The sequence below is a fragment of the Ornithodoros turicata genome, chromosome 6 (genome assembly GCF_037126465.1).
Source record: "Ornithodoros turicata isolate Travis chromosome 6, ASM3712646v1, whole genome shotgun sequence".
Classification (NCBI taxonomy): Eukaryota; Metazoa; Arthropoda; class Arachnida; order Ixodida; family Argasidae; genus Ornithodoros; species Ornithodoros turicata.
Window position 1 is genome coordinate 64017057 of NC_088206.1, and position 17569 is coordinate 64034625.

Sequence of the window (17569 nt, forward strand, 5' to 3'; positions counted from 1 at the left end):
TCATTTGTAAATTATAGTACGTTTCGGGAACCTAGTCTTCACCCAATTGTGATACCCGAAAGAAATCTACATCATTGTGTTCGTCTCGAAATGCCCTTTCTTGCCGTGAAAAGTGATTTTGTACTTATTACTTGTGCTGCACTTTAGTTACTAATTTTAGATGATGTGCAGTACTGTGTAGCAAGTAAGGGGGGAAATGTTGTGGTTTTGATAACTGACGCGTTTGCCTTGATAAAGCAGTAGAACACCGTGACCTGATAAGTGTTCCCATCTTGTGACAGCGTGAATGAAAGACATGCTGGGCGCGTGCGTGGAAAGTTCCTTGTACGCCTCCCGTGGAAAATTCAGGCATTCCACCTGTGACCGTCTGACTGACTTGATATAACAAACAGGTAGGCTGTGCATGATGTAGGGTAGCATTTGAGGCAATACACACTATGCTCTGTCCAATAACGCGTCCCGGTTTCGACCTTCTGTATCTTGTCGTCCGTTGACCTGCAACCTTGTTTCGTGTACGAACCCCCCAGTCGAAGAGCAGCGTATATGACCCCCAATTCTGAGGAAGTGCTCGGTCGTGGGCAACGCATGCTATTTTCTTTATAGTCGCTGGTCTTGCTCAGCTGGCAGTCGACTTCGAAGTGTCGACTCCCTCTCTGTGAGAATCTAGGTTGTACCTAGCCCTCTAGATGTGTTCCGAACATCAGTCCTAGCCCTCTCACAACACAGATCGACACTCAGCAACGGGGTCTTTTATATTTAATGGTACATACACTTTACTTTGCTTGGTTGAAACTGCTTGCAGTATTTTATAAAAGACATTAACACAGTATTGCTCTTCATGCTCTCCACCAGTGTCACACCTGTTGCATCCGCTCACTCACGCCCAGCTCCAACGTGAACCAGGGGAGGCGGTTTCTTTGTCGGAGCGCGTGGTGGGGGAGGGGAGAGAAGGAAATCCAATGCATAATCTGACGTCTGGGGGGGGGGGGGGGATCAAACATGCGGATGGGTAGGGTACTCTGTCGTTCGCCAACCATTACATCCTCGTTGGAAACATGTTCCTTTCTGTACATGCTGCGGGTACTCTGTCGTTCGCCAACCATTACATCCTCGTTGGAAACATGTTCCTTTCTGTACATGCGGGCGGGTACTCTGTCGTTCGCCAACCATTACATCCTCGTTGGAAACATGTTCCTTTCTGTACATGCGGGCGGGTACTCTGTCGTTCGCCAACCATTACATCCTCGTTGGAAACATGTTTCTTCCTGTACATGCGGGCGGGAACTCTGTCGTTAGCCACCATTACATCCACGTTGGAAACATGTTCCTTTCTGTACATGCGGGCGGGTACTCTGTCGTTCGCCAACCATTACATCCTCGTTGGAAACATGTTCCTTCCTGTACATGCGGGCGGGTACTCTGTCGTTCGCCAACCATTACATCCTCGTTGGAAACATGTTCCTTTCTGTACATGCGGGCGGGTACTCTGTCGTTCGCCAACCATTACATCCTCGTTGGAAACATGTTCCTTCCTGTACATGCGGGCGGGTACTCTGTCGTTCGCCAACCATTACATCCTCGTTGGAAACATGTTCCTTTCTATACATGCGGGCGGGTACTCTGTCGTTCACCAACCATTACATCCTCGTTGGAAACATGTTCCTTCCTGTACATGCGTGCGGGAACTCTGTCGTTAGCCACCATTACATCCCCGTTGGAAACATGTTCCTTTCTGTACATGCGGGCGGGTACTCTGTCGTTCGCCAACCATTACATCCTCGTTGGAAACATGTTCCTTCCTGTACATGCGGGCGGGTACCCTGTCGTTAGCCAACCATTACATCGTCGTTGGAAACATGTTCCTTCCTGTACATGCGGGCGGGTACTCTGTCGTTCGCCAACAATTACATCCTCGTTGGAAACATGCTCCTTCCTGTACATGCGGGCGGGTACTCTGTCGTTTGCCAACAGTTACATCCTCGTTGGAAACATGCTCCTTCTGTACATGCGGACTGGTACCCCGTCCTTCGCCAACCACTGTATCCTTGTTGGAAACATGCTCCTTCCTGTAGATGCGGGCGGGTATACTCTGTCGTTCGCCAACCAGTATATCCTCGTTGGAAACATGCTTTTACGGTACATGCGGGCAGTGGTTTACCCTGAATTTCGTCCTTGGTGGGGTGTTGGGTTCTGCAAGGGGGTGTATGTACATGCTTTTCACTCAATATTGTGCAATCTCAAGATTTTAGGGGGTCTCCTCCAGGTTTGAGGGGGTGTAGGGGGGGGGGGGGGTCTGGATAAATCACTGCATGCTGGCTGGTACACTGTCGTTCGCCAACCATTATATCCTCGTTGGAAACATGCTCAGCGCGGCGCAGCACGTTATCACTTTTCTGTATTTTGAATCTAAAACTGGGGTTCGTGCGTGTTTGTTGTTATATGAGTGAAGCAGGTTCTAGTATTTGCAAGCACCAACCAATCTCTTCATTCTCCTTTCTTCACATCCACACAACTATGAACCATAATAAGGCATGTTTGCTATAGCTACTTCACACATATCAAAATCAGCTGATACTAGTATATATATAATACCTATTTCTTATGCAGTTTTATGTACATTTATTGTCCGTATATTTTGTTACCTACATATATTGTACTAAATTTTACACATTATTTTAGTAAGTGGTCTTCACAGTGCCTACTTTGTTCGCATGGATCAGTGTTAAAGTGACGGTCATTGTATCAATTAATTGTGAACATTGTAGGGTTCGAATGCAATTGTAAGTTGCAGTCCCACCACCGGATGGACGTTGTATTGCCAACCGTACGGCGGGCGTTGCAGGTGAACACGATTGGAGACTAGGGTGTGCTTGGGCGTGAAACTGCAAAGAGAAAGGAGGAAATGAATGCTAATCAATATACTTCTGCTTTTTGATTATTCATGGTCTCCCCGTGAGGGGAGTGGGCCGATCCCGGAGGTACTGCAATACCGGGCCAACCCGTGGCAGAGGTGAAGCAAGCTTCAAGCACTCCGCCGCATTCCAAAAATAAGTTTAATATCTTGAGTCCAAATAGGACTCGTATCAGATATTAAGCTGATAAGAACAGATACTACACTTTGATCTTAGCCAAAAGGCCGAGAAGCGATAACGATAAAATTGTGAAAATTACACGTCATCAAACCTTATATGTAAAACCTTCGGGTGAGCGAGCGATCCGCCTAACGAAGGTATCGTCCGTGGACGCCCATGGGGCAACCTACATCACCAATTGAACAAAATATAATACTAGCTACTTGTTTGCCGCTCAAATTATTCTTATTGTTGTCGTAGCTTCATGTATATTGCAATTTACAAACGCTCACTAGACCCGGCATCAGTATATATGGTATTCCTATTGTTGTTGATGCTCCTCACGCCATCTACTGGAAATCGCCTTCGTTACTTAATTTGCTTAAAAAGTACGTAAAATATATAAATTATCTGCATATATATTAATAAGGAACACCTCTCAGGAAGCTTTGTTTTGGGATAACACTGGCATAAAAAACATATCTCAAATCTCCGTCCTGCTACACAAGAGCTCGACGGTGTGCTTCCGACACTTCGACGTAAGCATCCCCCCTAGACCCTTATTACCTACATAATAGGATTAACAGCAGTAAAAATATATCACCCTTACACAATTTGCGATTACACCTCGCCTCGATCAGTATCAGTCATCGAGAATCTCGAGAATTCGTCCGGAGACGAGGCGATCCCTACAAGCAGACGACGCTGGCGCAAGCGCCATGTTGGATGTATGCAGCAAACATGCAAAACTCCGAGCTTCAACTGCACTATTTGGTACGCATCATCTGCGATTTAGCCACTCTTGGAGTGTATTCAACAATTGAGAATTACAACAGCTATGACACTGTACTAAATGTTGTTGGAAATTGTCGAAATGAGCACGCAACAATAATCCCGTTGCTATTGTTATACTAATGCAGGAAAATGCGTGATGGTCACTTGATGACGCAGAGAATTGATTTTAAATCTTCAAAGATGCGCATGACCATGCACCGCTTCTGAAACTTTCCGTGGTAAGGTGGTCCTTGGAACGAGCACCAAATACTAATGGCGAACTATGATACACCTTGCGAATCATTATATGCAGTTAGTTGCGTAGATTTCAAGACTTAAATCAGGACCTAATTACGAAAGATGCAACTAAATATGTACAACGAAGTTGTATGTAGAATGTACAACTTCACTAAAGCAGAAATAGTGTTGCACCTACACGCGCGAATGAATCGCTTTAAGAATCTACTACCAATGACTACTAATATATTGAACAGTAGTATTGTTCTTCTGGGCAACCCAGAAAAGCATGTTCTGCTTGCAGAAAGCACTTTGCTATGAAGGTAATGTGATGACCAGTACATGATTCTACATGAATACTATGCAGGTCCTGTTGGGATAGGACCTGCACAGTAAATGTTTCATGTGCAGCTGCTGCTGTGTGTAAAGGCATCGACACATTCAACTTTTTCATCCTGTTCTTCATGTTATCTGAGGCCCTTGTATTAGCAATCCAAAACACGTCAAATCCTGGCCCCCCAAAAAAAAGACATGTATGGTCCACAAAGCTTGTGTCATGCGCCAACTCATGTACTATTGTAAACATTATTTTGGGTTTTGTAGATTTTGGATTGTATGCTTTGTATATATACATATAATTATACATTAGCACATTGCAAGCTAGTGCAAACATGCACACAATCCAACGTACAACAACGGACAACACTCAGCCTTTCCCAGTGTTGTACATTTGTTTGTTGATTTTAGCAGTTGTACTGTCCCACTGTGTTCTCTTGTCAGTGTTTGTTTGGATGCTTTCTTCACCGTGAATCATTATAAACTACACCATCTCTCCACCCTAGTTCTCCGTTTTTTTTTTTGTCCCCTTGTCATAGCCCCAAGCTCAGAGACATGCCGCCTACATTACGTGCCTTGCTCATCAATACCGATATACAAGATCTGCAACATGGGTTACCAATAGAAGTTCCAGCGTGAAGCACATCTAGTTACCACTTATCTTTCCAAGCATGCTGATGTGGGTAGCTATTAATACGCCGTGGTGGTGCAACTCCCTTTGGCCACCTGCTGCCATAAATATGGTGCTAGCTGTTCCAACAAGAAATGACGGAACATATTCTCTAGCGTTAAATGTTAAATTCCTAAACATGTGCACATCTGACAGCAAAATAGCAATAGTCTTGAGCATCGTGTTGGTAATGCAGTGGATGCTGATGAGATTTTCATGGGGGCATATCAAATTACAAATCGCTCATATTATGCATGGTGAAGCTTATAAGCTCATAGAAAGTTTAAAACTAACACATTTTAGTCTCGCATATCCATGAGGTGCAAATCATTAGCTAGACCTGTACTCTATTCGCTGCAACGCACATGGCCAGTTTTATCTTCCGAAAGGGAGTGGCATGCAAAGGAGATTCGTGTGAGGAGATACATGCTCTCCCCTTGAGAGGCCTTTGGGGTGCCAGTGTGGTGGGTATGAGCCAGATATGAACCACTGCTTGCGGCACGACAGGCAATATACACCTTGTGGGACTCTCAACAATGTGATGTTTTTACCTACGCTTATCCGGCATCTTTTAGGTACAACATTTTGCAGAATTCTTTGTGTTTTGGGGGAATGATTTTTGAATGATATGTTAAGCTGTAATGATGTAACTATAATAATGACCCCCCCCCCCTGTCATTATTATAGTTACAGCATCACAGCAAAACATATTATTGACACGTGTCTAAAGATGAAACTGCAAGGGCACTCCCTGTAGGGTGAAACCCCACAGCTGAAAAAGTTATGGGGGTGTCACTGAACATTTGAGGGGTTTAGGGGGGTCTGTATAATTAGGAGGATTTGAACAACCCTTGTGTACGCCACTGATATCTGTTTTGTGGCAGCCACATACTGTACAATGTAACTGGAGAAAACCACATCATCTTTTGATCAGAAAGCAGACAAATCTGCCGAGGTGCATGTGCCATGCCTTCTCCAGCATTCGTTTCCCATCTGCTGTGACACATGATCATGCTGAAATGAATACTCTGGACGTTAAGGGCATTCACAAATGGGCTTGAGTATACCTCATAATGAGAGGTCTGTAGCCATGGTACACATGCAGAGGAAAGTCCTCCCCTGAGGCTGCAATAGTTGCTATGCTTGCAGCCCCACCTTGTGCTAGCCCTGGCTTGTGGGGATTGATTTTGAAAATTACTGCTGTATAAAAATATGATGGAAGCTAAGCGTGCCTTTGCAAAGTCCTCTTAGAACATTCCTGGACGTACATAGGGTGTAGTCAGAGGAGGACACTTGTCCTGCATTGTCCTGGGTGATCTTAGATACCGGGAAGACATGGAGTCGACAGTGGTGATACTTGCGCTGTATTGCGTGGTTCCACCGTTATGGTTCCGCCATCCCTTCTAAGGCCCAGAGCGAATGCAATGGGGCAATTTGCTGTAGCGAAAGCCAGGAAGGTCAAGCTACCAATTTCGTCTAGCGTCATCATTTATCTTAATGTTTTAGTGGACTAGTTGTTATTGGAACTGTACATTGAAAGATTAACAACCCCCGAATCGTACTTTGAGTTGATAATATGGTAGCATTTTCCTAGATGTGGGTGTCAGATGGTTTGACAGGGGTGCAATTGCATATTGGATGCCATGGGTGCTTTTCTTTCGCTGACCACAGGCAAAATACCACATGGGCCTGTCTATGCTGGAGTGTTATTATACAGCCGAATTTACAAACCCCTAGTTCGCAGACAGAACTACACACACACAAAAAAAGTTTGACATCACTCCATAACTTTTTCTTGTACACCCCCTACGTAGGGGGGCATGCCTTGCTATTTCAGCTTGAGACACATGTCAGTCCCATGTCGTACGTTACGCTGTTATGCTGCGATTGCAGTAATGACTCCCTAGACCATTTTTATGCAACATATCACGTGCATGCGATTCTAAACAAACCACTGCTTCCTAGCTTAAGAAACCAAAAGAAGGGACCGTCGGCATGCCGTGTGTGAAGCACATCAATTAACATCATAAAGTGTCCCCGTGCTCTTTTGCGACTCCACGAAAACTGCTTGTTGTCACGTGCAACACTATACGATACATGGAAAACAATATCCTCACGTTGTGAACCAAATTATGCACTGCTGATGGCCCATAGTTCTTATTTAAATGCACTTTGCTCTTCACAAACCGTAGACTTACACCTACACCGCAAGTATTAACTTCTTCAATTAACAGAAACAAAGCAGGTCACACCACACCGTCGTGACTTCGGTGTTCTACATTAAACAACGACTTGTACACACTATCAAATCGCACAAAACACTGACAGAATGCATACTCAGTGAAGTTCAAGACTCACCAGCTTATGTCAGCTGCAAATTAAAGTGGATATCACGCCTCGACTTGAGAAGGAGATGCGCCCAAATTTAAACATGTCGGGAAGAAACATACGAAAGTAGCGAAATATCACGTTTTAAACATGGCGGCGGTACGGTCACAATGTCGTCAGACTGTCCAGTCCGTGTCGCCTACTGAAGGGTTTGGTGGTATGGTATATGGTAGGGACACTAGGGAGTGGGCAGAGATATACTTTTATGATACTATTTCTGCAATGCTTTGGAGTAAAATTATTTCTGTAGTAAACGAATTCTGCAAAATGTATTTGTACCTGTATTATAATACACGAAATCGAAGTATTCCATAGAGTGACCTCTAGGACCACAGGTTACCGGAGGCCACGGTGCAGGAGGCTCTCCTGCATTCTTTTTGTAGGTCAGCGTCCCTAAGGATGAGTGTCCCCATTTCCAGTCTTTTGTTATCTGAAACTGTGCCTCCGGCGCCATGGTCGGTCGCACAATTTTGGGCGGCCCATTTTTTTTGTCTTCCAGACTGAACTACACGAAGGCTCTGCTACTACACCATACGGATGTCGGAGACGCTGCTCTTCTCATTTGCCAGCCTTGGGAGACGAAATAGGCGTGCACTATTTAGTTATTTATTTTTTATATAGAATATACTCTCATAGAGAGCATGTAAAATGTATGCTGTATCTGAAATAAAACATGATTGGAGAATGTCGAAAAGTGGAAAATTTTGTGGTCCCGCTGGAAGGTTCAACTCCCCCCACCCTCAAATATAGTATCTTTGCTAGTGCATTGGGTAAGGGAGGACGGTAATGAATCCTGAATCTTCCTACCATAGAACCCCTCCCGAGATATTTTTCTGGCTACTCTACTGAATTGCGTAGAAGCAAAGTAGTACTTGCGAGTATTACGATATTTCTGAATTACGGGTTAAATTTGTACGGGTATTCTCTCCACCCCTGCTTGGCATGTGTGATATTGTAGAGACCGACATATGCCGTTATCACCATCTTGCATTGATTACATCTTACATTTTTCTTACAAACAAACAGAATGCATACTCTGTAAAGTTCATGACTCACCAGCTTGTATCAACTGCAATCCACGACGAATGTGCTGTTGGGGACACGGTTAGCTAAAATCGCCTGTCAGTACGCCGTCCCGTATTATCGCTGTTGCGCTTGAAAGTGTTGTGCCAGTATTGCGTATTTAAAGATGCACCATGTGTTGCACGTGTTTACTGCTCTAAAGAAATAGTTTTGCAACACCTCGAGATTTGAGATGAGATAAACCACGGACTAGACAACCGTGTCCCCTACAATACACGCCTCAACTTGACAAGGACGTACACAAGTTTAAACATGGCGGTAAGAAAAACTACTTTTTAAATATGGCGGCGTTACAATGTTGCCGAGCGTCGTTGGCGGGCGGCATGTATGGATATGGTGTGAAAACAATTCGAGGAAGGTAGATAGAGGGTAAAGATCCGTCCTTGGACACGGCCTATGTTTCTCATCGAGTCCGGTTTCCTTCTTATTGCTTCATGTTCTGCCGTTCTGCCAGTTCTGCTCTGTATGCTCCATGGTATGCTCCCTCCTCGCCTCCTCCTCCTCCTCCCTCCCGACAACGTCGCCAGCGTCGGCCTAGTAGGCTAGCTAGTAAGATCCAAAAATCCACACCGAATCCAACGGCGCCGCCAACAAAAACAAGTTTGCAACGGTTTACAACTTGTGCGCCACGTGCTTGAATGTCCGTCGGTTAGCTGTCTGTAGTTTACGATGAGTGTGATTAAAGAAGGCAATTACGTCATAATAAAAGGTGTGAATAATGTCAGACTTGTGCAAGTGGACCGCAAAAAGTGAGGCGACCTCTACTGAAATGCTTACCTCTCGTTATTTGCTCCGTTTGATTTGTTTCGCTTTCCTAGACCGGTGTTTTATGGAAAAAGAAAGTTTGCCATCGACGGGTGCATAGGAGAACCTTTTGGATCTGCATTTGACATTCAGGACAGGTCTTTATGCAAGGTACCAGCTGAGGAGTACAGAAAGCGATACTCTGACTCCGTTGACAGCGGAGGTAATACTATCTGTGCAATCTATTTCTGGTAAAGTTGTGCTTGGTAGTAACAGACCCCATGGGTTAGACTGCGTATCATCAATGTTTTTTTTTTCTCTTCTTTGGGACAGGTAGCACCTAGATAGTCGTTATCACAGAATGTGTGTGCGTTGCTGATCACACCTTGCATATTTGCAGAAAGTGCTGTACCCAGTGGTCTGGATAATAGAAACTTGATTGATGACGGTAGGTCTCAGAAGCTGACGCGAGACGAAATAGAAAGTTTCAAAACAGACGGAACATCGGCAGAGGTACATGCTTCTGCCTTACTTCTCTGGATCATTGCACACTGTGTTCAAATGACAGTACTTTTTGTTTTACTTTTGTAGACCATCATACAAACACTGGTTGAACACAGCACAACATTCAAAGCGAAAACTGAGTATGCCCAGCAAAAGTATCTCAAGAAGAAGCAGCAGAAGTACTTGCAGTATGTCACAATAGAACAACCGACTGCAAGGCTCTTGGCAGAGATGTACTATGCCCAGAGCCCCCTCAAACTAGGGTTAGTACTGTGTACTGACTGAAAAATTAGTTGATGCTGAAATTAAATTTGCATCCTGCAACAGATATTCTCGCATCAGTCACACGGGCGTGTTACATTTATCCAATGTAGAAATATGAGGATTGATGCCCTGGCACAGCTACTAACGTCATGCAATGTCATTTCTGGAGGACGATACATCGTATTCGACTCATGGCTAGGCCTGGTTACAGCGGCAGTTTTGGAAAGACTGGGAAAGCAGGGAAGCATCATTCAGGTTTATCCAGGACAAGGACCTCAGAGGTAATGCCTCGGTGCAAAAGCATTTCCCAAGAGTGTACATGACTGACGCTTTTTATGTATTTTTTTTAGCTCTTATCGTCAGGCTGTACAAGCACTCAACCTCGAAGATGACCACGTCCACTCCATCTTGTACGAGCTCCCATTCACTAGAGCCTTTGCACTTTCGCAAGGCAGTCCTTGTGACGTAATGACAAGTGCTCTGTCACCTGACCAATCAGAGACACCATTGGAATCCGGTCAACCAATGGAATTCACCGAAACAGATGCAGACCCCGAGGCAGCGGACAAGTCTAATAGTGGCAGTTTGAGCAGAGATACCAAGGACACCAAGGTGGAGGCAGTTGTTGTGGTGGTGTCATTTTTAGAAAAAAAAAAGAAGAAGAATATTACATCTTACAAAAAAATTCTATAATTTTCAGGACAAACTACGTGTTGAGAGAAGGTTACGCAGATTAGAAGAACAAGAGAAAGCTATCCAGCTCCTCAAAACAAAGTCCCTTGATGGGTAAGCATAATCTGCCTGCAGTAGCACACCTGAGGGAGATGCCTCAATCCACCCAATCACTCCAATCCAATCAATGGGGCGAAACTCTATTGCCATGTTATTCCTCCTGGACCAGTGACCATGGTATCGAAAATCCAACGCAAAATACTGGTGTAGTTTGACTGTTATTTGACGGAATTCGTGACAAGAGTAGATGCCGGATGTTGGGAGTATGCCGGAATTCCCTCTCTGGTAAAACGAGGAAACGTCACTCTCTAAGAACCAACGAGAGCGCGACCTTGAGAAAAAGAATGCCGCAACCGTGCAGGTGCCTCATAGATAGGGTTCCAGCTTTTCGGATTTATCCGGAAAAATATAAAAAAAAGGCACTCTGGTAAAAATTTTAAGGGGCACTAAAATGCAAAAACAAGTTCACGTCAAATTACGTTACACGCTGTGTTAACTTGATGTTAACATTGCCTTGAGTTTGAGGGAAAACGCAGGACGAAGACAAAACGTCCTGCGTTTTCCCTCAAACTCAAGGCAATGTTAACATCAAGTCAACCCCAGCTAGCTTGCCTGCTCCTCCTATGTTCAACACTGTGTTGATTTCGACCTTGTTATCATAATTCAAAACTCTGGCTCCGTTACGGAGCTACAATTGAAATTAGGGTTATTAGTGGGCACTGAAGGAGAGAGTGATTTTTTAGTGATCGATAACTTCTGAATGCAGCATGATATCGGCATAGGACTTACCCTGGGCATATTCAGGAAACAAATCCCATCACTGAGATGATCCCTCAAAAAGTGTGAGGTTCATTTCACGACCCATTTAACATGAATATGCACAGTGCCCGGCAAAGCACAATCCATTATTTATTTTATCATTACATGAGAGACAACAAAAATATGCCAACACTGATGCAGTACTCCAGCTCTTATGAGAGCAACTTTGAGGTAACATAAGAAGACTTGACACCATGAAGATATGGGTATAGAGCCTGACCTTTTAGGGTTATACCCGATTACGCTCAAGCCGCTTGAGCGGGGACTACCTGGGGACTACGGGGACTTCTCCCCCGCGGGGTTCATGTTCCTGCTGCTGTGTGTCCTGTAAGCGTCTGAAAATAGAGTGTAAATAAACCTTGTTGCTGTTTGAACACTTCACCTGCCAGACATCCTTTCTGAAAAAAAGCTCCCAAACTTTGAACACCATGGGACTGATCCTCGTGGAGGAAGGAATTTTGAGTCCTCATATCCTCCCCCCTTTGTTGCTAGGAGAGAGATGCCAGAACTCCGATGATGTCACTTGCTCTTGGAAAATCAGAAACTAGGGAGCTTTACGGGTTCTTTCGAAAAACCTGTGGAAGTGCATAATATCCACTAACGAAATTGATATGTTGTGCACCGAGTGTTTGAGAGCGATTAATTTGGAATATGAAATAAAATAAATATATTCTGTCTAGTCCTGCACTCTCATTGAAAATCTGGAATGTGTTCATTACGTGAGTGTGCCCATTACGTGAGTGTGCCCATTAGGTGTGTAGATGTAGTACCACTGTCCTTGTCTTAAGGTGAGCTTCCATACTTGTCGGCGAATGTACGCTACTTTCTGTTACTTTTTCAGGCTCTTGGTGACAAGTGGGAACAACCCCACCCAGGTGACGTTGACACTCCTAGAGTTTGTGGCTCCGTCGCGACCTTTTGCAGTATTCTGCACATACCAGGAGCCCCTAGTGGAGTGCTATTCGACACTGAAGGCCAAAGGCAATGCCCTCTTCCTCAAACTGAGTGAAACGTGGCTCAGAACCTATCAGGTGAGGATTCAGAAATCCCCTTTGTGATTTATCGCATTGATCAAGTGTGACAATACTTTGACTTCTTTATTTTAACAATTCCAGGTCCTTCCAAATCGAACACACCCAGCCATTAACATGAGTGGAGGTGGCGGGTACCTTCTGACAGGGATCAAGGTCTCCATGCAGTAATGCCGACAGTGAGAAAAATTAAAAGGTACCGTTATTCTCACGTGCATTGTCAAGTTGCTTTTTTAAATACTAAAAGCGATAAAAAAAACCCAGTGCGAGGGGACAACAAAAAAAGATGGACAGATGAACACAACACTTAACTTTTTAAGTTAATTTAAAGTTAACTGTTTAATTTTATTTCAGTGTTTGCCTTTTTTAAACTAGTCATTCCTCACTATCCAAACAATCCTTGAGCCAATGTCATCGAGAAGCTTCACTAGAATCAAGAAAGAGATCGTTTGGTGATAATTCATGGCTTTACATCATGAGACGCCACGGTGGTCAGTCTGTGGATTTGTATTGTCACCCGAGAGCTCTTTGATGTTAACGAGAATCTCAGCACACCACATTTGGCATCCCTCACAGAATATTGCGTATTAAAGCAACTCGTACCCTCCTACCAAGTTGCTGGCATTCTCGGCAGGAATCGAACCTGCTACCTCGGGATCAGTAAGGGGACATGCTACAATCTGATCTCCTAAAGGCCCGGTTTCACCGACGCTGGCTAACTTTGAACCAAGATCAAGGGTTGCTAAAACTTGAAGTTAACTCTCAATTCTTTTTTACAAACCTTAGTTGGTGACACTATGAATGTTTCAGGGACAATAACCCCCTTTAGTGAAGCAGAGTCGAGCGTTAAATTCAAGTTAAGGGACCGTTGATCTCTGTTCAAATGTTAATCGGCATTGGTGAAATCAGGCCTAAGTAGCCGATGTTCCCAGTAGCTTATCTGAATTTAAAGCTGCATGCACAACTATTTTTGAATCCTCTGTATCATCTACAAAACTATGTTATCGGTAGTCTGAAGCATCACTGGCAGTCTTGCTGATGAAATGCCACAAAATGTGATGGCATTTGTACTGTCCAGTCCCACAGAACTGTACAGACCACTTACAATGAATATAGGCAAACATATTCTGCGTTTATTTTGTAATGCACAGAAGCTGAACTAGAAATTAAATTTTTTTATACAATTTTTTTAATCATAGGGTACTCTTAACGTATCATTCTCACATAATAATAAACGTCCACTTCTTAGCAGCGCATATATTCCATCGTTGAAATTCACTTCCACGTAACGACGGCACTACGACGGAACACCACCTTCTTGTGCTTCCTTGGCATCACTGGACAGGATTATATTTTTCTCAGCCTCCAGGAGTTCTTTTTCGAGAGCTGCAACACGCCGTGCAGATGCCCTGATGTGCTGCTCCGCAGACATGAGTCTTTCGTTGGCGCTTATGCCGGCGTAATCCGCACCGTTGACGAAGGCTACCTGCGCTGCCGCTTCGACCAGGTCCGACATGCTTCGCAGGCGGGACTGCAGCGCCTTTATTATGCCAGCAATTATATCACAAACAAACAAGATTTACAAGGTAGCTTGGGCTGCACAAAATATTCCAGCTTTTCAAATAATAATTGCATAATGAATGAATGAATGAGTTTATTGTGCCCAAGAACGGCCGCAAGAGCCTAATAATAATAATTCATGAATACGTAATTGCATATTGACTGAAATTTCCGAATCAAACCTCCTCTTTCGAACCACACTATATTCAAACAGTAAGCCTAAAAACGCTAGAACGGAGCGTACCAAGCAATGTGGGTGCCGCCTCACGTGAAGATGCAAGCATGAATATGACTACATTTGCTTCATATTGGGTTCCAGTATGTAACTACAGTCAAACTCCTTTATAGCGAACACCTATTTCACGAAAATACCACTACAGCAAATTTTTTTGCGGTCCCGCTGGAGCCGTATAGACCCAATAATGGACATCCTTTTTAACGAAAATACCTTTACTGCAATTTTTTTTTTGCTGTCCCCTGAGTTTCGTTGTAAAGGAGTTTGGCTGTATTTGGTTTTCGCATAAAAACGACATAATGCGCACCTCGCGGCAACAGTATACATGGGGCCCGACTTTTTTGGGTTATATTTTCCAGCAAAAATCGGGGTGAAATATCGGGTTACATTTTGCTTCAATAACTCTGGTGTAATCGGGTTGAAGTGAACCTGATTTGACCCAATTCTGGTTGGATCCGATTGGATCTGGCGCAAATCTTTGGTTTAATACACAACACACCAGTAGACACAGAGCATCAGTATTTAGTCCTTGCATCTAAGAGGCAGCAGGGTATCTGTTTTTTATTATATAGCATAATATATAAAGCATAATATATATAAATATATATATAGCATATTTATGCATTTACAACACAGTTTCTAAAGCTCTGTGTTAGTTGTGATGACTTCGGATCCCCCTGGTCCTGCTGTTTTTGGGGAAATACTGGGTTCAACCCTGTTTTTCTGATTTGAATCGGGAAGTAAATATCGGGCATAATTGGATATAACCCTAAAACGTCAGGGCCTATGTATAAAGGGTGTCTCGACACATACACTGGGATTTTAAAAGTACTGAGCGCACTATGTGAATGAAACCAACCTTACTTGATTAGCAGTCACATTAGCAGGGTTACCAAAGTTACTCTGGAGAGGTATTTGAGTTACAGATAAATGTGTTCAAATGTATCTAAGTTAAAATTACAGATATCCCATGGACACAATATGCTGACACAGATAGTTACATATTATCAGGCCACTTGATGTACTGGACAATGTGTTTCCTACTCACGTGTGAATAATTGAAAATTTTATAAATATTCTGCACGCATCTCAGTGACGAATGATGATAATACTTTTATGGACAAAAGAATGACTACATAAACAGACAGACACTAAAGTAAACGTGCTGCATGTGCCACAGGGTAGGACTGGACTACTAATTAGGCTGGACTAATTGGACTACTAAGTAGGCTGTGCAGATACAAGGCGTGCCACAAGTAAGGCTGTACCACCTTGTGGTGTAGATAGTCGGTGATGGTAATTTTTTAAGTGTCTAAAAAATGCTCAAAAAGAGGACACAACTTACTGGAAAAAGTAGCAGGTACATGAAAATGTATGGTATAGTATTTTCTTCAAGATACACAGAAAGTATCTAGACACAGGTACTCAGATAGTTTTACTCAGTTACTTAACAACCCTGGGTGTATCCTTGTTGCCATCTTTCTTTTAGTTGTGCCTGATTAATCAGATAAGATTAATCAGTTAACTTTTAAAATAGTTTTTTGGGCCCAAGTATCAAATGGAAAGTTGTAGTTAAAGCAATATTTTAAATTGGCTAATTAATCTCACCTAATTAGTTAGGCACAGTATAGAAAATACTGGCGAGTAGGATACGAGACTGCCAACATCATTCAATTGGTTTCATTCGCCTTTTTAAAATCTCAGTGTGTGTCGATTTTATTATGCCCTGTAAAATAAGCACTTACTATGCTCTTTGCTTTAAGCTCCGCAACTCTGGACCGGACCGCTATGACCTCCAACCAGAGTTCATCCTCCCCCGAGCAGTTGGAGAGATACTCAGAGTAGTTGTTCATCAGCACAAGCAGCTGTGTCATGCTCTGTTGGAAAGTGGTTTCAGACCCCCACATCGCAATGCATAGATGCTGCTCACATCCGTACCTCAATGTATTCATCGTGCACGTCAGTAATGGCCGTAGTAAGTTCCGTCAGTATCCTTGCAATGGCATCAATAGCCAGGGCGCTCGCTTGCTTCAACAAGAAGCGGTGTGTTAGTGCCTTTGAATCTGGATCTTCGACCTGCATTCGAGGAAAGCATTTAATGTTCTTCCCCACTTGTCAGGCGCATAAACTGCTCGAGCAATGTACTGCAAATTGCTCTTGCAGTGTGTCTTACACCTTTTCCGATGTGTCGCTGGCGGCCATACCGGCAACAGTGCCTGCAAGACACACTGTCCCCAGTGGTTTAGCTATACGTGACAACTTGGGACGTTTGCAAACGCACCTGCGAGAGATATCCGGGAGAAATACATGTCATGCTCACGTTGGGGCCGTATGGGATAGTTTTGAGTCATTTTGCACCCAAATATTCTTACCGTAAACCGGTCATGCATCTTCGCAGTACGGACATTCTTGAAAATGTAGCTATCATAGTGCTTGTAACTAGCATAAACGACTGAAAGACTTGTGCAGTAAAGCGCGAGTTGTAATCGGTAGTTATATTAATTACTCAATTGACGCGACGTAATTTTTTTCTGTGAGCCTCATGTTTGTATGAAAGGTCCCAAAAAGAAGGCCCAAACAAACATTCGAACAGAACTGAAGAGGTTTGCGCACATGGGCAGCAAGCACGACCGAGGCGCCACCTCCCTCGCGGATGATGGGTTTCGGTTTCGTTCTCAACCGGTCTAGGTATTGTCAAGTGACCGTGGTATTGCTGAAGAACTCTGAAATCTGGGACGGGGGAATAGAGGTACAATTATAGTGATGAAATCATCCGTTCCCCAGCCACTCTTCAATATTCTTGTTGTGGTAGAGTTGACGAAAAACAAGTCGGAAACAGTGACGGATTTGGGGCCGGGTGGGGGCGATGGCCCCCACAAAACATTAGGTTAACGATTAGTTTACACCTCTCCCTTGTCCTGTTACGCGCTTCGACAAAGAACCCCCCCCCCCCTCCAATTGAGCGTCTGGATCTGGCTGGAAGTTGTAGTAACAGAGTGAGAATACTTTTGACTGCCCGACTCTGCATGACTGTATACATTTTTTTCTTCTTAAACTCGTGTACTACTACTGTCGTATCTTATCACACCTTTACCAGCTAATCACAGTGCGTATCGCGGAT

The 17569-nt window shown here is 43.8% G+C and overlaps 2 protein-coding genes and 1 non-coding gene across 4 annotated transcripts; 1 reads left to right on the forward strand and 2 right to left on the reverse strand.

Moving 5' to 3' along the window:
• Positions 1–2956: 2956 nt before the first annotated feature.
• LOC135399358 (U2 spliceosomal RNA) lies at positions 2957–3148 on the reverse strand. The gene has a single exon (XR_010424248.1). It is a non-coding gene; the product is annotated as a U2 spliceosomal RNA (small nuclear RNA).
• Positions 3149–3553: 405 nt separating this feature from the next.
• On the forward strand, positions 3554–12864 carry LOC135397015 (tRNA (adenine(58)-N(1))-methyltransferase non-catalytic subunit TRM6-like). Of its 2 annotated transcripts, XM_064628308.1 has the most exons (9): positions 9115–9308; positions 9378–9526; positions 9704–9816; positions 9895–10070; positions 10182–10352; positions 10422–10683; positions 10772–10857; positions 12464–12653; positions 12738–12864. In XM_064628308.1, the coding sequence occupies exons 1-9, from the start codon at positions 9229–9231 to the stop codon at positions 12822–12824; spliced, it is 1314 nt and encodes a 437-aa protein (XP_064484378.1). In that variant the 5' UTR covers positions 9115–9228; the 3' UTR covers positions 12825–12864. The 2 variants fall into 2 exon arrangements, with proteins under 2 accessions (XP_064484379.1, XP_064484378.1); XM_064628309.1 differs by lacking the exons at positions 9115–9308; positions 9378–9526 and adding an exon at positions 3554–3845.
• Positions 12865–13766: 902 nt separating this feature from the next.
• LOC135397016 (uncharacterized) lies at positions 13767–17080 on the reverse strand. Its single transcript, XM_064628310.1, has 5 exons — positions 16821–17080; positions 16624–16729; positions 16387–16524; positions 16194–16325; positions 13767–14193 (listed from the first exon to the last, which is right to left on the reverse strand). Exons 1-5 carry the CDS (start codon positions 16892–16894, stop codon positions 13951–13953), a joined length of 693 nt encoding a protein of 230 aa, XP_064484380.1. The 5' UTR covers positions 16895–17080; the 3' UTR covers positions 13767–13950.
• Positions 17081–17569: the final 489 nt, after the last annotated feature.

Bases quoted from the DNA above. Each gene is read 5' to 3' on its own strand.
- LOC135397016 (XM_064628310.1), bottom strand. From the start codon at position 16,894: ATGCTAGTTACAAGCACTATGATAGCTACATTTTCAAGAATGTCCGTA. The intron at 16,525-16,623 runs GTGTAAGACACA...CCTCGAATGCAG, and splicing joins CCAGCGACACATCGGAAAAG to GTCGAAGATCCAGATTCAAA. The intron at 16,326-16,386 runs GTACGGATGTGA...ACTTTCCAACAG, and splicing joins TGCACGATGAATACATTGAG to AGCATGACACAGCTGCTTGT.
- LOC135397015 (XM_064628308.1), top strand. From the start codon at position 9,229: ATGAGTGTGATTAAAGAAGGCAATTACGTCATAATAAAAGGTGTGAAT. The intron at 9,527-9,703 runs GTAATACTATCT...GCATATTTGCAG, and splicing joins TGACTCCGTTGACAGCGGAG to AAAGTGCTGTACCCAGTGGT. The intron at 10,684-10,771 runs GTGGAGGCAGTT...TATAATTTTCAG, and splicing joins GAGATACCAAGGACACCAAG to GACAAACTACGTGTTGAGAG.